Below are 22131 nucleotides of genomic sequence, written 5' to 3'. Positions count from 1 at the left end.
TTCTTCACCCAGAGAGTGGTGAACCTGTGGAATTCTCTACCACAGAAAGTTGTTGAGGCCAATTCACTAAATATATTCAAAAAGAAGTTAGATGAAGTCCTTACTACTAGGGGGATCAAGGGGTATGGCGAGAAAGCAGGAATGGGGTACTGAAGTTGCATGTTCAGCCATGAACTCATTGAATGGCGGTGCAGGCTAGAAGGGCCGAATGGCCTACTCCTGCACCTATTTTCTATGTTTCTATGTTGACCACTTTATCACTAGTATTTTTACAGTGCACCAAAATCTTCCGTTATCCTCTCCCAACCACCCCCTTTTATTATAATACAATCCAGTTCTTTGAAGCCTAGGAAAGACACTAAACTGTAAAGTAGACTAGGTTCAACATGGTAGTTAGAACAATACTCACAGGGTTTATATTTAAAAATACTACATTTGAATGTAAACAGAACGACGTGATCAAGAAAGCTTACTTTTCAGTTTTTGCACGGATTTGGAACTGTAAAGTACCTGCTTTCCCACACCCCTGCAGGCCACTTGGTTCTACTCAAGCAATGTGCACTTTCTTTTGGCATTCTACTATCAAACAACAACTTTTAACATAGTAAAACGTCCCAAGGCGCTTCACATAAGCAATTATGGCTAATGACCAAAAGCTTGGTTAAAAAAGTAGGTTTTAAGGAACGTCTTAAAGGAGGAAAGAGAGGTAGAGAAGTGGAGAGGTTTAAGGAGGGAGTTCCAGAGCTTGGGGCCCAAGCATCGATGGTTGAGCAATTATAATCTATCCTCTAATAAAAATCAAGTTTTCCATTTATTTTACTTGGAATTGAATGGCAATGTTCTCAAAAATCCAGTCTGCCTTCTTGCCCTTCATTCCAATTGTTAAGGGGACTGCTAGTGTTTTGCCAAACTCGCTCACGTACACTAAACTAGAGTAAATACTGATAACCTGCACATAACTTTCATCAAATGTCCAACAAGTTTTATTCTGATTTCTCTGAGCACTTGACATCCCCCCACATTCTCCATTTTCAACAGTTTAACTTAAAAAAAAATACCCCAACAAATGTTTCTAAAAGCAAATATGTGGAGCTCCATCACCAACTCCCACCCCCCACCCCTCACCCCTCACAATGAACAAGCCCAGAGACGAGATGCACAGTGCCCGTTTAATCTTGCAGTCAAAGATCAACATGTAAAATTTTTAAAACCCATTTAATCCCGTGTCAACAGCTTGACCCTGATTACATTTTGGAAACTACTTAGAAACTCTACCTTCACAGCACCACTGTTTGCTTCAATGTAAATCACATCTCCGACTTCAACACGCTCCTTCTGCAGGCTCTCGTAGATACTAGGGTCAAGCTGAAACACACAATATGTTACATTAAGATTACAGAGAAACTTGCCAGGAAAAAAAACACACTAAAACAGTCATCCTAACCGTACATGGAACCTTATGGACTGGTGTGAAAACAAATGAGATATCTTGGACATTTTACATGCTTGGACATTGCACTCATACCTAAAATGACAAAATGCTGATTAAATGTGTTAACTCCATCTCATGAAATGGAGCTAGTTTAGTCCTGTGGTCAACCTGCAAACTAAGGACCAAAACAAAAACTCGGTTGTTTATCAGTTGACATAGCAACCAATTTTTTAAATTGATCCCTACTAACAGCCTAGTGAGCAAAAGCATCACCCAACGTGCTCCCGAGCCACCCAGAACTGGACAGTCCTACGTTCAATCCATGTTCTGTTCTGAGTTAACTGATCTGGATCTCTTTTCTCTTGGAAAAAAAAAAGAGGGCTGAGGGGTGACCTAATAAAGGTCTTTAAAATTATGAAAGGTTTTGATAGTCTCTCTGTATCCACTCTGTTTCCACTTGTGGGGAAGAGCATAACTAGAGGCCATCAATATAAGATAGACACCAAGAAATCCAATCAGGAATTCAGAAGAAAATTCTTTACCCAGAGTGGTGAGAATGTGGAACTCGCTACACAGAGAGTGGTTGAAGCGAATAGTATCGATGCAATTAAGGGGAGGCTAGACAAGAATATGAGGGAAGAAGGGAATAGAGGGTTAAGCAGATAGATTTAGATGATGAAAGACTGGAGGAGGCTCGAGTGGTGATCTCTTGGACTCGTTTCGATCGCCTGGATGAGTCGAGGAGAAATTTCCCCCAGATTTTTTTCCCCCCAATTGTCCTGGGTTTTTAAATCTGGTTTTTGCCTCTCCCAGGGGATCACATGGCTCTGGTTGGGGTAGAGTGTAGAATGTTGCGGTGCAGTGGGTGTCGCAGTTGTGTGGAGCGAACTGGTTTGGCAGGATGCTCTTTACCTTTCCGCCATTGTTCATAGGTTTATATGTAACCTTCAGGGCTGCTGACCGAGGGCCGTGCGGCTCTTTGTCGGCCGGCGCGAACACGATGGGCCGAAACGGCCTCCTTCTGCGCTGTAGATATCTATGTTTCTATAAACGCCAGCACGGACTGGTTGGGCTGGATGGCCTGTTTCTGTGTCTTACATCCCATGTAATCTCAGACAGTGCTACATTTGGGAAGGGGCGGGGGTAACACAGCAGCCCAGGCAGAAGTAGTTGAAACTGTAACTTACTTATTGACCAATACGAAGCAATTTACAGTCTACGTACATTTAAAATCCAAGCTTGGCGTCAGACGACGATAGCCAATTGATTTTTGCACCTTCTATCTCATCAACCTTGGTGATGTGTCCTGCACACGAGATCGTGGCTGGTCACGTAGGTTTCTCAATCAATGGAAACACTGGTCAGGAATGCTTTAGTTGGTCACTACCACAATGGATGGCTTCTGACAACATAAAGTGGTACTGTAAGGGGCCAGACTTCTTATAAAAATCAAGGGACTCGTAATGTTTTCATTCGGCCTCTATTGCAAAATAGTACTAATAAATAGGACAATTGGTTTATGGTAACAGAAGAAGTCAAATGCTGTTTTTGAATATACAGTATTCTGGATTTTTTAACTATAAGCAGCGTTTAGGGATCAATCAGATTGTACAATTTAGTCTGCTTACAATTAAAAGCCATTGATGTATGGTGACCGAGTAAATGCAATTTGTTTTTATTGCTCCAGCTTACAGCATTTTCCTGTATTTTTTTTTTTACAAACCAGCATTCTTCATCCAGCTCCCCATGAATCTACAAGTCAGTGGCATTGCCCTTGAGCTTCTGCCGTTCTACTCTTAATTCCTTGCCTCCAATTGCCGTCACCAGATCTGCATCCACCAGTACTACACCCTGGAGTTATACAGCGCAAAGTGCATCTCCCAAGTTTGGAAAGATAAAAAGTCAAACAATACTGCCGCGCCCCCCCCCCCCCCCCGCCAAATCCAGGTGGACCCCTGTGAAGATTTCAGAAGCCTGTCAAAGGGCTTAGTGACATCACTCGATATGACTCTCGCTGCCTGTAACACATATTTCCCGCACAGCAACTTATTTTATGGATTGTGTCCCAGGTTAGTAACAGATTAAAAGCTGAGCTACACACATCGGAAAAACTTATATGGCTTCTTTCCCAAACTTCACCCTTTGCCAAAAATACAGAGCAGTACTCTTGTTTTAGCCTGACAAACATATACATAAGAATGTCCATACCTTCAGCTGCTTAGTGCCTTTTGCTGTCTTTAGCCCAATGATAACATGGCTGACTGTCTTTCCATAACCGCCCATGGGATTCTCCGTCTCACAAGGGGTCAGTTCCGTGACCTCGCCTTCATAAACCTCCTTTGTCTCTTTTATCCTTAGGCCTGAAAAAAGATTTGAAATGTTCATTGCCGCCAATAAATCATAAAAATGTTAGGTGGATGGGTGGGTGGAGAAAACAAAAAAAGAATCACAAGATGTCTTTGCTTCACAAAGGTTTCATGTAATTAGTGTCTTCACTTCAAAGGTTCCTCGGTAGTGCTTGAAGAGCAGCGATTGTCTGGCACTAATACAACAATCATCACCAAGCTAAACATCCAGTAAAGCTTCGTTGAAGAGCTGCTTTTATACTGGAGTCAAGGGGGTTTCCGCTACTGGCATGACCTCAATGTAAACCTGGATTCGCTGGTGTTGATGCAGATTTAGTGAATCTGATTGGTTTACATTGTGGCCGTTTCTCACTGAACGACATCTGCACTTCTGCAAACACTCCATGGGCATCAATCTAAAAGCAGCTCATCTGTTCCTAATATGCTGTGATCAAACCAATTTCATTCCACTCAAGGTAAACGTAACTCCAAATGAAGACTGACACTTGGCCGGCAAATGGATTGACAATTAGCAACAACTTGGAAAAGGTTCGGTTGTTAAAGGCACTGCTCAGTACAGGACTGGGCTATACACATCAGAAGGTTTGATCCCTGTGTTGAGTTACCTGATCCTGGTTGAAGCAACAGTAAATGCACCACAATTGCCCCCGGGTTAAGAATGGGAAAAAGGAAGCCACGTAGTTCCCATTCCAGAGTTATCCAGTAATCCAGCGGGCAGGGAAGTGGGCCTGATTCCATGATCAGATCAGCCATGAATGTATTAAATGGCGGAGCAGGCTCGAGGGGTCCGATGGCCTACTCCTGCTCCTATTTCTTATGTTCTTATGTGCTAATCCTCTTCCCAAAATGTCCCATGCTGCCAGATAATCATTGGCAAATAATGGCGTAGAACAGCAATGGGAAACATTTAAAACAGTGTTCAAAGTCCAGGAAAAATATATTCTGTTAAAAAACAAGAACAAGCTAACCACAAATGACACACCATGGATGGATGAATAAAGCCATAAGGGAAAAATTGGGGGCAAGGAAAGAGGGATACATTAAGTACATAGACAACAGGGGAATGCATGATAAGGGAGATTTAGCAGAGAAGTAAAAAAAAAAAATTAGGAAGGCAAAGAGGAACTATAAAATTAAATTATCAAGGAAGATAAAACATACAAAATTCTAAAATATTTTACAGGAACATCAATTAAAAAAAAAGGAAGGTTGGATTGGCAATAGGGCCACTAAGGAATGGACAGGACAATACCATAGTAATTGAGAGAGATGGCAGAACGGTGGCATAGTGGTTATGTTATTGGACGAGTAATCCAGAGCCTTGGATTAATGATCTGGAGACACTCGTTCAAATCCCACCACGGCAGCTGGGGAATTTAAATTCAGTTAAATAAATCTGGAATAAAACGCTAGCATCAGTAATGGTGACCAGGAAACTACCGGACTGTTGTTAAAAAAAAAAACATCTGGTTCACTAATGGGAAGGAAATCTGCCATCCTTATCCAGTCTGGCCTACATGTGACTCCAGACCAACAGCTATGTGGCTGACTCTTAACCACCCTGTGAAATGGGCCAGCAAGACACTCAGTTGCACCAAAACGGTACAAAGAACAGCGGTTCAAGACGACGGCTCACCACCACCTTTGCAAGGGCAATTAGGGATGGACAATAAATACTGGCCTTGCCAGCGATGCCCACATCCATGAATGAATAAATTAAAAAATGTTTTACATGCTTCAGTATTTACCAGGGAGATAGAACAGGTGGACATGACATTGGATTATGAGATTAGTAATGAAATAACTGCAGTTAAAATAAAAGGGAGATATACTAAACTAATCAAATTCAAAGAGAAAAAACACCATGGATTACATTCGTGCATTTTAAAAGAATCTAGGCAAGAGATCGCAGAGGCATTACTACACATATTTAATAATTGATTAGAAAAAAAGTGTAGTGCCGAAGGACTGGCGGATAGCTAATGTAATACCTATATTTAGGAAAGGAGATAGAACATGTCCAGGGAACTATAGGCCAGTCAGCTTAACACTGTTGCTTGGAAAATAATGGAATCCCTACAAAAGAAGAAAATGGAAGATCAAGAAACCAAATATATAATAATGGTCAGCATGGATTTCAAAAGGGAAAGTCTTGCTTGACCAACCTCATTGAATCTTTTGAAGAGGTAACAGAGAGGAGACAAAGGTAATGCAGATGTAATTTGTCTAGATTTTCAAAAGGTTTTCAATAAGGTACCCCATAATAGACTGATGAACAAGGTCAGAGAATGTGGAGTCAGGGGACAAGCAGCAGAATGGATAGCTAGCTTCAAGACAGAAAACAGAGAGCAGGGTTAAAAGGTAGCTAGCTATTCACAGTGGCAGAAGGTGGATAGTTCTGCTGTTCACAATTTATATTAACGATTTAGACTTTGGAATCAAAAGCACAATTTGTAAATTTGCAGATGCCAAATTTTGGGGCGCGGGGGGAAAGAGAGAAAATATGTCAATACTAAGGACTGTAATAAATTACAGGAGGACATTAATAAATTTTCACATATAATTTGCAAATTAAGTTCAACACAGGTAAATGTGAGGTATTACATAAGAATAGGGAGATCACTTGTTACTTGGAGGGTGCGAGTCTGAGTGGGGTAGAGGAGCAGAGAGATCTCGGAGTACAAATACACAAATCACTAAAAGTAGCGGCACAAGTTAACAAGGCCATAAAAAAGCAAACCAGGCATTAGGGTTTATTTCTAGAAGGATCGATTTAAATAGTAGTGAAGTTATGCTAAACTTGTATCGAACCTTGGTTAGACCACACTTGGAGTACTGCGTACAATTCTGGTCTCCAAAATTATAAAAAGGATATCGAGGCACTGGAGAGGGCGCAGAGGAGATTTACAAGGATGCTACCAGAAATGCAAGGGTATACCGATCAGGAAAGGATGAACAAGCTGGGTCTCTTCTCATGAAAAGAGAAAGCTGAGGGGTGACCTTTAAAATTATGAAAGGTTTTGATAAGAGTGGATAGAGAGAGTGTTTCCACTTGTGGGGAAGAGCATAACTAGAAGCCATCAATATAAGATAGTCAACAAGAAATCAAATAAGGAATTCAGGAGAAACTTCTTTACCCAGAAAGTGTTGAGAATGTGGAACTTGCTGCCACAGAGTAGTTGAAATGAATAGTATAGATGTATTTAAGGGGAGGCTAGACAAGCATATGAGGGAGAAGGGAATAGAGGGTTACACTGATAGTTTTTTTTTCTTTATTCATTCACAGGATGTGAGCGACGCTGGCAAAGCCAGCATTTATTGCCCTTGAGAAGATGGTGGTGAGCCACCTTCTTGAACCGCTGCAGTCCGTGTGGTGTTTTTCTCAAAGTTTGACACTGAGTGGCTCACTCGGCCATTTCAGAGGGCAGTTAAGAGTGAACCACATTGCTGTGGGTCTGAGTCACATATAGGCCGGACCAGGTAAAGGCAGATTTTCTTTATTAAAAAAGGACATTAGTGAACCAGATTGTTTTTTTTGACAATTCGGTAGTTTCCATGGTCATCATTACTGATACTAGCTTTTTATTTAATTAACTGAATTTTTAAAATTCCTGATATGTCGTGGTGGGATTTGAACTCGTGTGTCTGCTTCGTTCATCTCTGCCTCTGGATTACTAGTCCAGGAACATAACCCGGACTAGTATGCTACTACTCCCGTTAGATGAAGAAAGAAGGGAAGAGGCTCGAGTGGAGCTTAAGTGCTGGCATGGACTGGTTGGGCCAAGTGGTCCATTTCTGTGCCATATATCCTATGTAATGTAATCCTATGTAATAACCTGTCGCTTGGCTGACATGGAGAGTGGGGTGACCCATACACAGACCTTGACCCCTGCATAAACAGGCTGATTCAAGAAAATGTTACACCTCTTTGGGGAGCGGGGGGGAGGAGGGAGAGGGCGGGGGCTCCATACCGTTTCTCTAGCCTGGACCCTCGGTGAGGCATCTGGAGGCTGATATTCCTCATCTCACTAGGCATACCTGCATCCAGTCTTACACCATTCCTTCATGGGACAGAGAAATTCGTTCCCACTGGCATTTTAAGGGGCAGACAGAGCCTCAACAAATCCAAATTCAGGGCGGGACCCAGTGCATCACTGTCCCGGTCACACCAGTTATGGCAGGAGTCTGGCACCTCACTGTTAACACTCAGAAGAAGAAACAGAATAATGAATAATCAGAGATCAATTACAAATGTGTATTTAGCTTGGATTTGGATTTCAATACCTGTACATAACACAGCGAGAAGCAATAAAGCTCTCCCCAACCAAGAAGAAACACTACTTGTCCAGGGTAAGGAGACTGTATTAGCAACAACTTGTATTTATATGGCACCGTTAACGTAGTAAAACATTCCAAGGCGCTTCACAAGAGTGTTATAAGGCAAAACAATACATTTGACAACGAGCCACATAAGAAATTATGGCAGGTGACCAAAAGCTTGGTCAAAGAGGTAGGTTTTAAGAAACATCTTAAAGGAGGAAAGAGGTAGAGGGGTTTAGGGAGGGAGCTCCAGAGCTTAGCACAGGCAGCTGAAGGCATGGCCGATGGTTGAGCGATTTTAATCAAGGATGCTGAAGAGGGCAGAATTTGAGGAGCGCAGACATCTCGGGGTGTTGTGAGGCTGAAGGAGGTTACAGAGATAGGGAGGAGGGCGAGGACATGGAGGAATTTGTAAACAAGGATGAGAATTTTGAAATCGAGGCAAAGCTACCATTGGCAATTACTGCTGGAGTCAGAGTACACAGATGTATGCCGTTAGCTTTCCTGATATGGTGCCGAGCTATACGGACGAGAAGATTCTAGGTTCAAATGCTGCCCTGTGCGGTTAGTGCGTCCCAGCGGGTCCTCGAGAAACAGCAGCATTCCTACTCTTGACCAGCATCCAGCAACTTTTCTTACAAGTGCCCGCGGTCATCAGATGAAGGCAGGATCAAGCTTGCAGGTTGCGACTGTTGTCCTGCCGATGCTCCCATTAGCTAGTCTCACGTCAGGAATGGCAAATCACCAGGGGCTGGGATGGAGAAACTTTACTGTGTAACCCAACCCCAGAATGAGTCAGCACCTTCAGGAGAGATGCGTAAAAAAACTGTGGGCGGGGGATGGGGGGGGGAACAATTATGAAAAGAACACCATATCAAAGTTTATTACGAGCCGTCAAGTTACTGGCAACCACACTTCAAAATCTTTTTTGGAAACATTTAACTTCATTTCTGGTGCCTTGGGATGAAAACGGGAGCTTTGCTCAATAGCTTGATTTAGTCCAAACCAGGTGGATCGAAGCAGCAGAGAGATGCTCCACTGAAACATCCCAATCTTTCACTAGGCCCGTTATTTGTTCGCAAAGTTCCTCCATCCTGACATTCAGAGAATGCGCCGGCCTATCAATGAGGCTGGCTGTATAAGCGATTTAACTCCACTGCCTTTATCTCTCAACCTGACAACAATGCTGACAACGGTTTCATCTGCGAGCTTGAATTACTGAAACCTCTGACAGGGCACGTCATCACTTCGAGGAAATATTGTGGGCTGCTCTCCTTCTATTTCTCCTCAAGTTTTTAATTTGACAGCTACATAAAGGGCAGGCAAAAGCCAATAGCCTCATTTAAAAAAAAATCAGAATCAATGGGTCAACACTTGGCTTTTATTTTGTTGGGGTGATTAAGAAGCAACTTCCCCAGACAACACTGAGCCATGCCCTGTGGTACAGAGTGGCAGGACGCGATTACGTGCCTGGAATCGCCACTGCCAAGCTCCTGATCTTAGCCTCCAGGAGTCGAATCACTCCTCTGCTGGGTGTCAGCTCCAACACATCCCAAGGCGACTAGCAGGAATCTGGCATTGGCAGATGTGGGCATCAAGTTGCCCTTCATCTGGGCTAGGAATGCTTTCTTGACCCCAAGAAATATGCACTGCTGTTGTCAGCAATGAAAAACAGTCTTGTTTCACCATTGTACATAAAAGCACAGGAATGGAAATCACAACTGCCATCCCTCCTTCCTGTCCAAAGCTCAAAATAATTACTAGAAATTGCAGCTCCAAAGCTCATTTTATGCCATCGTCCCTGTTGACTCTAATTCTATTTCTCTGCATCCCTTGACATTTTTCATTTTAAATGTTATAATCTCTGCATCAATAGGCACTTGTGGTAGAGCATTCCATGTACTAATACACCTGTGTGAAAAAAATTCTTCCAACTTCCCTTTCATTCTTCTATTGATAATTAGCTAACAGAAACAATCTTTCACTATGATCTCTCTCAAAATTTTTATATAATTTTTGAAAACCTCTATTAGAGCCCCTCTTAACCTTGTCTATTTCAGTGAAAAAAACTCATTTTTTGTGTTATACTTCAACTATAAACAAGTTGGTTGGTGTTATAGATGACTGCTTCTTGACCCAGCATGACAAAGAGGAAACAAGAGGCAATGCTCAGTTTGATCAGATACTGGCAAATGACCCATAAAATGTACAGGAGATATATATTGCAGCACCCCTGGTGAACATCGACCACAGAGCGCTAACGTTTAAAATAGAATCATAGAAATTTATGGCACAGAAGGAGACCATTCAAACCATCGTGTCTGTGCCAGCTGAAAAAGAGCTATCCAGCCTAATTCCACTCTCCAGCACTAGATCCATAGCCCTGTAGGTTACGGCACTTCAAGTGCACACATCCAGGTACATTTTAAAATGTGCTGGCGGTTTCTGCCTCCACCACCCTTTCAGGCAGTGCGTTCCAGACCCCCACCACCCTCTTGGGTGAAGGCATTTCCCCTCATATCTCCTCTAATCCTACCAATTACTTTAAATCTATGCCCGCTGGTTGTTGACCTCTCTGCTCAGGGAAATACGTTCTTCCTATCCACTCTATCTAGGCCCCTCATAATTTTATACACCTCAATCAAGTCTCCACTCAGCCTCCTCTGTTCCAAAGAAAACAAACCCAGCCTATCTTTCCTCATAGCTAAAATTCTCCAATCCTGGCGACATCCTTGCAAATCTCCTCTGTACCCTCTCTGGTGCAATCACATCTTTCTTGAAATGTGACCACCAGAACTGTACCTAGTACTCTAGCTGTGTTTTATACAGTTCTAGCACAACCTCCCTGCTCTTATATTCTATGATTCGGCTGATAAAGGAAATTATCCTGTATGCCTTCTTAACCATATTTCTGGGAGTCAGAATTACCCAACACTAGGTCCCAGGTACAAAACTCAAAAAAGGCTAAAGTCAATGAAATGTGGGAATAACTATAGGAAATAGATTAGGGGAGGCTGTTCAACAATACTTCAGTATTTGACATATGGAATACCTTTAAAGGTATTATACTGAGCATGCAGGACAAATACATTCCCAAAACCAATAAGTTCAGATTGAACAAATGTGACCCTAAATGGAGCAAGCAACAAATTAAAAGCGAGATTAAAAGGAAAAATAGTATGTACAAATCTTGCAGGGAAGGGAGCGACTGGGATAAATACAGAAAATTGTAAACGTGTGTTAAAAGGCGATCAGAGGGGCAGAGAGAATCGGTAAAAAGTTTAGCAGTTGAGGGAAAGTATAACAGTTTAAAAAAAAAACTTGAGTAACAGAAAGGGGGCTGTTCGAGAAGAGGTGAAAAACATAAAAGATTCAAACAAACTTGACACGGAGGACAAGTACAAAATAAACTAAATATTCTGAATGACTACTTCTTTGACTTATGAAGATAGGTTGAGTAAGTTAGGCCTATACACATTGGAGTTCAGAAGAATGAGAGGTGATCTTATCGAAACATACAAGATACTGAGGGAGCTCGACAAGGTGGATGCAGAGAGGAAATTTCCACTCAGGGGAAACTAAAACTAGGGGACAGAGTCTCAGAATAAGGGGCCGCCCATTTAAAACTGAAATGAGGAGGAATTTCTTCTCTCAAAGGGTTGTAAAATCTATGGAATTCTCTGCCCCAGAGAACTGTGGATGCTGGGTCATTGAATATATTTAAGGCAGAGATAGACAAATTTTTGAGCGATAAGGGGATAAAGGGTTATGGGAAGCGGTCAGGGAAGTGGAGCCGAGTCCACAATCCGATCAGTCATGATCTTATTAAATGGCGGAGCAGGCTCGAGGAGCCAGGTGGAAACAAGATTGAAAACAGGCTACCATGGTGCTCATCAATGTTCTGTAATTTTTTGGGTGCGTGACCCTTTAAGTGGCTGCACGGCCCATTCAAAATACAGCAAATGTGCGGTTTATTCTAATTGAAAAGCTGCCGAGCGGCCTACGTGGCAGTTCAGCTTGCGCGGCTGCGCAGCTTGTAGGGAACATTGATTCCCATATTCAAAAAGAGTGACAAAATAGAGAAGAGGCAGCTATAGAGTCTTACTTCCACCCCATGCAAAATAAATTATCAGAAGTAAACCTGAGGACCATCTGTGTAATAACAGTCTTGTAAAAAGCACCACTGAACAGGAGACTAAAGCTCCGGCCTCTGAATACTGGGTTAACATCCAACGGGTTACTTGCGTCCAATGGGAATGGAGCGGCAATACCACTATCACACCTATCCCGTTCTCCTGGTATGGGGTGGAATCACAGGCTAATGAGCTGTCCACAGAAAAAGTGACCGTTATGGAAACAACCTGGAGCACAACCTGCTGGATGCAAAGCAGTGGGAAAAATGGGCTGCCTCAAGTGTTGCCATGCAAGCAAAAGAAGAAATAGCAGTCAACATGGATTCAGGAGGAGAAGATCTTGCCTGAACAACTTCCCTGACTTCTTGGTGGAAGCAACAACCCAAGAGGACAGTGGTAAGCTCTATGATGTGGTGAACCTGGACTTTCAAAAGGCTATTGATAAAGTTCCACTATGAAAACCATGCACGTCCACAGATCCCTGAAGGTAGCAGGCCAGGTAGAAAAGGTAGTTAAGAAGGCACACAGAATACTTGCCTTTGTTAGCCGAGGAATAGAATACAAGAGCAGGGAGGTTATGCTTGAACTGTATAAAACACTAGTTCGCCGCAGCTTGAGTACTGCGTGTAGTTCTGGTCACATTACAGGAAAGATGTGATGCACCAGAGAGTGTACTGAGGAGATTTATGAGGATTTTGCCTGGACTGGAGAATATTAGTTATGAGGAAAAATTGGATAGTCTGCGGTTGTTTTCTTTGGTACAGAGGAAGCTGAGGGGAGCCCTTATTGACATGCGTGTATAAAATTATGAGGGGCCTAGATAGAGTGGATAGGAAGGACCCATTTCCATTAGCAGAGGTGTCAACAATCAGGGACATAGATTTAAAGTAATTGGTAGGAGGTGGTGGAGGTCTGGAACTCGCTGCCTGAAAGGTGGTTGAGGCAGAAACCCTCACCACATTTAAAAAGTACTTGGATTTGCACTTGAAATGTCGCAACCTACAGGCCTACGGACCAAGAGCTGGGAAGTGGGATTAGGTTGGATAGCTCTGTCGGCCGGCACGGACACGATGGGCCAAATGGCCTCCTTCAGTGCTGTAAATTTCTCTGATTCTTCTATGATTCTATGAAAAGCTATTTATTAAACTTATAGCTGTGGGAATGGAGAGTAAATGGATAAGAAACCGATGAAGAATAGAAAACAAGTATTTGTTAGAGGAGTTATATCATTGGAAGGGGGCTGGGGAGAGAAGTAATGGGTGGGGTACCTCAGGCTCAGTTCTGGGACCATTACTGTTTCTAATTGACATAAACCACCTGGAATCAGGAATTCAATGCAAAGTGGTCAAATTTACTTTTGTTACCGAACTGGAGAGGCAATAGAATCTGAAAAGATTGTTTCGAAATTACAAATTAAGTTGGACTAGTGGGCAGAACAATAGCCACTGAAATTTAATGCAGAGAAATGTGAAGCTGGACGAGATGAAATCCACTGAAATAGCTAAGGATGAAGCTGAAAGAAACCTAGGAGTCCTAGTAAAGTCAATGCTAAATATATTCCAGCAATGCAGAGCAGCAATCAACAAAGCCAACAGGAACTACATACAGTAGAATACAAATCAGAGGCGGTAATGATCAAATTTTACAGTGCTCCAGTCAAACCACACCTTGAATACTGCCTTCAGTCCTGGTCACCAGGAAACGAAGATAAACATTCAAGAGGCAGACTAAAGGCAGTCCACAGAAGTGCCATGAGGCTAATCCTCAGGTAAGAAAAAAAGCTGCAGAAATGTGGGCATTTCAATCTGGAAAAGGAGCGCATGAAAGCCGATCTCAGGAGGTATATATGGTATAGAAAAAGACAACCCAGAATATTTAAATTAAATTACAGGAGTAGAACAAAGGGAACGCAGGTTCAAACTCGAGAATGATCAATTTAGGACAGATATCAGAAAATTCTCCAACGCACAGAGTGATCAATGTGGAATAAGCTTTCAGTTAGCGGTGGAGGCAAAAACTCAGGAATCATTGAAGAAACTGTTGAACACTAGAACGCAAGGGGAGGCTGTTTTATAATCTCTGCATGGATGAATCAAATAGCCTCCTCATCTATAATTACCTAAGAACATAAGAAATAGGAGCAGGAGTAGGCCATTTGGCCCCTTGAGCCTGCTCCTCCCATTCAATTACCATCATAGCTGATCTTCTACTTCAACTCCTCTTACTTGCACTATCCCCATATCCCTTGATTCCCTTAATATCCAAAAATCTATCGATCTCGGTCTTGAATATACTCAAAAACTGAGCCTCCACAGCTCTCTGGGGTAGAGAATTCCAAAGATTCACCACCCTCTGAGTGAAGAAATTTCTCCTAATCTCAGTACTAAATGGTCGACCCCTTTTTGGAGACAAAAGAACATAATAGGAGCAGGAGTAGGCCATTTGACCCCTCGAGCCTGCTCCGCCATTTAATAAGATCATGGCTGATCTGATCATGGACTCAGTTCCACTTCCCTGCCCGCTCTACATAACCCTTTGTTCCCTTTTGCTCAGTCCTGGTCACCAGGAAACGAAGATAAACATTCCTGGTTCTCTACTTCCCAGCCAGAGGAAACGTCCTCCTTGCATCTACCTTGTCAAGCCCTGTAAGAATTTCAATGAGATCACCTCTCATTCTTCTAAACCTCTAGAGAGTCTACTCAATTTCTCCTCATAGGTCAATCCCCCCCAATCTGGTGAACCTTCGTTGCACTCCCTCAATGGCAAGTTTATCCCTCCTAAGGTAAGGAGACCAAAACTGTACACAATGCTCCAGGGTGCATTATAATTACAATAAGATGTCTTTACTCTTGTACTCAAATCTTCTTGTAATAAAGTCTATAAAGATATTATCTTGTGATATTAACAAACTCTCATTCCTAGTATGCCTAGTTGACAAACGAACCTTCACTATACCGTTTCCAAGGCTCTTAACACACACTCATCACATTGTGAGAGAAGTCTTGAAGCCTAAATTGTTCACCTTCCCTCTTTTGAGCTTGGCCCGGAGTTAATGGTAAATAATCACATATAGGCAAAAAAAGACAGGGAATTAGTAAACTATATACATGCTGACTTACAAACACACACATCAGAGATCTACATTAACTTTCAGCAAATAGCACACCATGTTTCCCCTGGCTGGGGAGTCTAGAACTAGGAGGCATAATCTCAGGGTAAAAAGGAGTCAGCCTTTTAAGACTGAGATGAGGAGGAATTTCTTCACTCAAGAGGGTTGTGAATCTTTGGAATTCTCTGCCCCAAAGTGCTGTGGCTGCTGAGCCATTGAATATATTCAAGGCTGAGATTTTTGGACTCCAGAGGAAGCAAGGGATATGGGGATTGGGCGAGAAAGTGAAGTTGAGGTCGAAGATCAGCCATGATCTTATTGAATGGCGGAGAAGGTTCAAGGGGCCATATGGCCTACTCCTGTTCCTAATTCTTATGTTCTTGTGTAACTGTTAAGTATACTGTACCACAGTACTAAGTTTTCCGATTCAGGCAAACTAAAATGCACTTGGTCACAACATCCACAAGCCATTTTCAGCTTCAAGATTCCATACATGAAATATAATTGAAGATTCCAATTCCTCTTTCACGGGATTTCTGGAGCATTTAAACAACTCAGATACAGAGCCCCAGGGCAATGAAACATCATACAGGTACAGTGCTGAGCAGAATAAACAAAGCCCAACAGTTCAGCCATTGGCCTTTAGAACACTTCCCTAATATCACTGAACCACCCTAAATTATACAACTTCCTGCACAAAAGTGCCATACCACAAGCTTTCTGGTGGTTACAAGGTGCAAACAAAAAGTCAAAGCAAAGCTTTAAAATCTGCCACTCACCAATTGCGCGCCTGAAGTTTTCCATCAGTACTTCAGTTTTCTTGATTTCAGTCGAATAGACTTCGCTTCCCACCATGGGACAAAATGGGACTTTGTTCCCCAGCTCCTGTGCAATGGCCAGAGCCAAAGCTGTCTGCAGGAAGGAAAAGAAAGCTCATTCATTGAGTGGTCTTGCTCAGAATTAAAGGGAAAGCTAGGGGGAGCACTACTTGCTCAAATCATCCCTTATTTTGTTTTTTTAAAAATAGTTTGAAAAACTTGGTCAAAAGTCAAATGTCCCACCAGGGCAGAGCTGCCTGATGTTAAAACAGCAAGACTCAGTGATGGATTCCCTAAATGAGCAAAGCTTAGCGTGTCAATGGCGATAATTCTCATCAACTATTGGCAGAATCAACAAGACATAATACAGGCCTGAGCCAGATTAAATCTAGAATCAACATAAATTGAATTCAGACATCTAGAACTGTACATTTTTCAACTGGATTTGTGCCACAAGGATCAAATGCATGGGACCTATTGGGAGCCAAATTGGAGAACTCCTACATTTTTTTTTAAATTCAACATACAATCATGCAGAAGGAAGGAGGCCAAAGCCCTCAGCGTTTCTAACATAGCTACCACCCAGCCAACTGGCTACTGTACCTTGCCAGTTCCTGGAGGTCCAGCCAACAAAATAGCCCTGCCAGCCATTTTCTTGCTTCTAATCAGCTCCACTATGATTCCACATGCCTAGAGAAAGAAAAAAACAAAGTCAGTGCTTTTATACCTATAATGGGACCTTACCGTGCTCCTCATCTCCCAGGAAATAAAGAAATTGTAATGCCGACAGTATGAAGTGATGTTGTCGAAACAATATTCTCCATCGCCCCCCCCCGCCCCCGCCCCCCACCACATTAATGATCCATTCCCTAATTTATTCTAACCCCTATATAGTCAAGATTTGTGTTTGGTTTGAATGCAGTAGTTAACTATAGAAGTACAAGGCATGCTACTTTATGATTTGCACTGTCACAGGACATGACCCGTAAATTACATTTTGTACGATTCATTTGACCATTTAAGAACCAAGTGTACGTGAAACAGAACAATTAATAAATAGCTTTGAATAACTAAAGGTATTCCCAGAAAGATACATAAAATGGGAAAGGGGAGAAATAAAGCAGCAGTCTATTTGGATTAACTTTTGTAAGCGTTATAGTGCTTGAAAATAGATCTGTTTCCGAGGGGTCTAGGGGCCCAGAGAAAAAGCTATGAAACAGATCATGGATACAATAGAGAAGCCTTTCTAACTTTTCCGCAATGGCTCAGTCATGGGTAGATGCATTGTATAAATGTAATCCTGAACCATACAATTAGAAAGGTCTGAGATTCCATCCCCAAGCGAGCGGAGTGGCACGTGAGCTTTTCTCAGCCAAGGAAGCAACAATGGGCATTATAATTGTTCCCTTCTTTGTCTGGGGGGGTGCTGAGACCAATCAGCTATGGTTTCTGCCATTAGTAAAGTACACGCATTTGGATGTCGGACGGGGACACAAGTGTGATCCTTTCAACAGTCAAAGACTGCAAAAGCCAAGACCTCCATTTTAAACCATCTCGTCCAGCAAGAAAGGTACATGCGAGAGGTTAAAATTACACTTAAGGCTCCTGCCACAGGCCTAGATTACATTCAAAATTCGTGGCCTGATGATGTCATCGGTGCTGCAAAGTAATCTAACTGAAAGAGGGGGTGTCCAGCACTGTCTGCTGCCTGGCAGCAGACCATAACAGGAGGCACCGACTGGCCAGAAGGGGCCAAGTTAAGTCTTAAAACATTCCGTCAAAATTCTTGGAGTTCTCGGGCCTCCCCCTGATTGCATCCATACCCCTCCTCTCACTGCCTGACAGGGACTCTTCCCACGGGTCCCAGGTTGTGGCCTCCTGCAGCAGAGTTCCCGCTGGCCAGGTGTCGGGCAGGACTCCGAGAACTTTTAAAGGAGGATCTGCCGTTAAGATCAGCAGGGCCTCCACATCCCTGGACCTCCCAGGCTCGCCACCCATTTTGGGGCTCAGGCGCAACATTCTCAACCCTTTTAAAATCGGGGTGCATGTGTTCAGCCCCCTCCCTGCAGGGGCATTATTCACAAAACTAGAAGAAGGGCCACTGAGCAGAACATAAACAAGGTAGAAAAGAATAGAAAATACAAGCTAGATTAAGTAGTGGTTGGTTGTTGGCAAAGTCATTTTTTTTTAAAGCTTGTATTAGGAAGGCAAGACCAGAGAGGTGAGGAGTTCCATAATTTGAGGTGCTTGGGGAGAATTAAGTTAAGAGTAAGAATCAGACTGATGAGTAAACACCAACACGGTAAGTCTAAAAGGAGAAGGAAGGGCACATAGGACAGCACATTTGGAATTTATAGGAAACGAGAGGAAAGTTCAGAGGAATAATGATCACACAAGTACCTGAAGTCGAAGGAATACAAAAAAGATAGCAATATACTGAGATAGATTTGAGGCCAAGATAAGGGAATGATCATCTTTCCAGGAGTGCTAGAAAAACACCTCACTAGTAGAGGTTGAGATTAAGTGGATCTGAGCAAGATCCATAATAGGGACTGATGGGTTGTGTCTGGGAAAAAGGCAATTTGCAGAAAATTCTTCCAATCCAAAATGTGGATGACAGATACAATGAGGGAAGGGAGGGAGAAGTATCATTCAGGCTGGCTCTAGAGGTGAACACTCATTGAAACCATGGTAACTTTTGACAGCCCCAGGCCATCCCAAAGAACTTTACAGCCAATGAAATACTTTTAAAGTGCAGTCACTGTTGTTATGTAAGCAAATATGGCAGCCAATTTCCACACAGCAAGCTCCCACAAACAAGCAATGATCTGTTATCAATTTTTAGTGGTGTTTTGGCCACGGCACAAGGAGAAATCCTTATTCCTCTTCAAGCAGGACTATGGGATCTTTTACATTCACCCGAGAGGCAGGCGGAGACCTCTGTTTATTATCTCATCCAAAAGACAGCACCTCTGACAGTGCGCATTCTCTCGGTTCTGGAGTGTCAACCTAGATTTTTGTGCCCAAGTCTCTGGTGTGGGATTTAAACCTACAACATTCTGCATCAGAAGCGAGAGTGCCATCAATGAACCATGGTATCATAGGCAGTCCCTCGAACGAGGATGACTGCTTCCACGAGTTCACAGATGTTTCAATGAAGGACCAGATGTTCCAGTCGAAACTTTTTTTTTTAAAAACGTGTGGTAACCGTTGCACATCAGCCACCACATGGGCTTGACAGAGCTAGGCCTTTATCCAGTGGCAAGGATTAACCAGGACAACCGGAGACCTGCTCTGCTGCACGGACCTAGTGCTCTTCTGGGCCCCGTACCCTCATTCGCCGCACCTCCGCCACGATGTTCCAGGGCTCGGCGCTCCAACTCTACTTATAGCCCCGACCTGCGGTGTTCTCCTCACACAGGTCGGGGCGGCCCACATGCTACAGAGCCAGTGTCTGACTCACTCCATTATTTCTTCCATCTCCCCTGCAGTTATTTTCATTTTGTGGATATGATTTCACTCTTTTAAAAAGAAATTCTAGTCCCATTTGTTTTTACTGGGCCGTGTGCTTCCTTTGGCTAATAGGTCATGCAGGTGGCCAACTAGCTCAGTTAATCTGTTTTGGTTGAGGGATAAATTTTGGCCAGGACACCAGAACGACTCTGCACTACTTCGAATAGTGCCATGGAATCTTTTATGTCTACATCAAGTGTCAGCCTAGATTCCTGAGGATGTCAATACCCATCATGATTTCAACAAGTTTCATAATTAGAGTCAGGAAGTTTGATACATCTTCCTCCCTTGCCTCATTCTATCGGTCATCCACTTTTTGGGTTTAAGAACGGTTGATAAATTGCCTTTCTCCCAGACACAGAACAAATCAGCACCTATTGTGGATCCTACCCAATTCCATTTAGTCTTGCAACCCTTTTAATAAAGTTTAACATAGTGCCACAGCACACTGAACACCAAAATATTGCACCACGGAGCGGAACTCACTTATTTGGTGGGAGAGACATTGTACTGCTGCCTTTTGGCACAGTAATTGATGCCTTATCCTTTGACTGTTCTTCCATTAACTGGAATGGGACTTGAACCCACGACCTTCTAACTCAGATGGGAGAGTGCTACTCACTGAGCCACAGCTGACAGAGGAAATAAATGGAAGTTTATTTTTTAAATGGTGGATTTGTGCCGTGCAGTTAGCAGAAATTCTCAGCAAGTACTCACAACACAGGAGCAACAGTCTAGATGTCAGCCAGTCACTCAGAGTCAGAGGTTGTGGGTTGAAGTCCCACATACAGGCTAACACCCCCAGTGCAGTAGTGAGGGTGCATTTTCAGAGGTGCCGTCTTTTGTCAAACCGAGGCCCCATCGACCCTCTCAAGTAAAAGATCCATGGCACTATTTTGATGAGCAGGGGAGATCCCCCAGTTCTGACGAAAATGCACCAACCTGAAATGTTAACTGTTTCTCTTTCTCTCTCTCTCCACAGATGCTGCCTGACCTGCTGAGTATTTCCAGCATTTTGTGTTTACATTTCACATTTCCAGCATCTGCAGTATTTTACAATTTGTATTAGTTCTCCCCAGAGTCCAAGGCAAACATTTATCCTTCAACCAACATTCACTAAAGCATATCATCTGGTCATTATCGTAGAAATTTGTGGCACAGGAGGTCGTCATTTGGCCCATCGTGTCTCTGCGGCCAGAAAATAGTTATCCAGCCTAACTGCACTTTCCAGCTCTTGGTCCGTAGCCTTGTAGATTACAGCACTTCAAGTGCATATCCAAGTACTTTTCAAATGTCATGAGGGATTGTCTCCATCAACCTTTCAGGCAGTGAGTTTCAGACCCCCATCACCCTCTGGGTGAAAACATTTCTCCTCAACTCCCCTCTAATCCTTCTACCAATTACTTTAAATCTATGCCCCTAGTTATTGACCTCTCTGCTGAGGGAAATAGAGTGGATAGGAAGGACCTATCTTTGTCCCTCATAATTTTATACACCTCAAATTAAATCTCCCCTCAGCCTCCTCTATTCCAAAAGAAAACAATCCTAGCCTATCCAATCTTTCCTTTTTTTCTATTAGTTCATGGGATGTGGGTGTCGCCGGCAAGGCCAGCATTTATTGCCCATCCCTAGTTGCCCGTGAGAAGGTGATGCTGAGTCACCTTCTTGAACCGCTGCAGTCCGTGTCCTGAAGGTGTTCCCACAGTGCTGTTAGGGAGGGAGCTCCAGGATTCTGACCCAGCAACCATGAAAGAACACCGTTATACTTCCAAGTCAGGATGGTGTGTAATTTGGAGGGGAACTTGCAGGAGATGGAGTTCCAATGCGCCTGCTGTCCTTCTAGGTGGTAGAGGTCTCGGATTTGGACGGTGCTGCCCAAGAAGCCTTGGCGAATTACTGCAGTGCATCTTGTAGATGGTGCACACTGCAGCCACGATACGCCAATGATGGATGGGGTGTCAATTAAGAAGGCTACTTTGTCCTGGATGGTGTCGAGCTTCTTAAGTGTTGTTGGAGCTACACTCATCCAGGAAAGTGGAGAGAATTCCATCACACACCTGACCTGTGCCTTGCAGATGGTGAAAATGCTTTGGGGAGTCAGGGGGTGAGACACTCATCGCAGAATACCCAGCCTCTGACCTGCTCTTGTTGCCACAGTATTTATGTGGCTGGTCCAGTTAAGTTTCTGGTCAATGGTGACGCCCAGGATGTTGATGGTGGGGGATCCGGCGATGATAATGCCGTTAAATGTCATGGGGCAGTGGTTAGACTCTCGCTTGTTGGAGACAGTCATTGCCAGTCACTTGTGCAGCACAAATGTTACTTGCCACTTATCAGCCCAAGCCTGAATATCATCCCGGTCTTGCCGCATGCAGGCATGAACTGCTTCATTATCTGAGGAGTTGCAAATGGCACTGAACACTGTGCAGTCATCAGTGAA

At 43.2% G+C, this 22131-nt stretch overlaps 1 protein-coding gene across 3 annotated transcripts in view; it reads right to left on the bottom strand.

The window, feature by feature from the left end:
* ruvbl1 (RuvB-like AAA ATPase 1) overlaps positions 1 to 22131 on the bottom strand; it is a 77914-nt gene that overhangs the window by 45087 nt on the left and 10696 nt on the right. For all 3 annotated transcript variants that reach the window (XM_070895681.1, XM_070895680.1, XM_070895679.1), the window contains exons 2-5: positions 16782 to 16868; positions 16140 to 16272; positions 3641 to 3792; positions 1276 to 1365 (exon numbers count right to left, since the gene is read on the bottom strand). In XM_070895681.1, coding sequence (XP_070751782.1) covers positions 1276 to 1365; positions 3641 to 3792; positions 16140 to 16272; positions 16782 to 16868 — 462 coding nt within the window. The remainder of the gene's footprint in view (positions 1 to 1275; positions 1366 to 3640; positions 3793 to 16139; positions 16273 to 16781; positions 16869 to 22131) is intronic.

Source organism: Pristiophorus japonicus, chromosome 12 (genome assembly GCF_044704955.1).
Source record: "Pristiophorus japonicus isolate sPriJap1 chromosome 12, sPriJap1.hap1, whole genome shotgun sequence".
In the NCBI taxonomy this organism is placed as follows: Eukaryota; Metazoa; Chordata; class Chondrichthyes; family Pristiophoridae; genus Pristiophorus; species Pristiophorus japonicus.
This window is presented reverse-complemented; position numbering and strand designations above follow the sequence as displayed.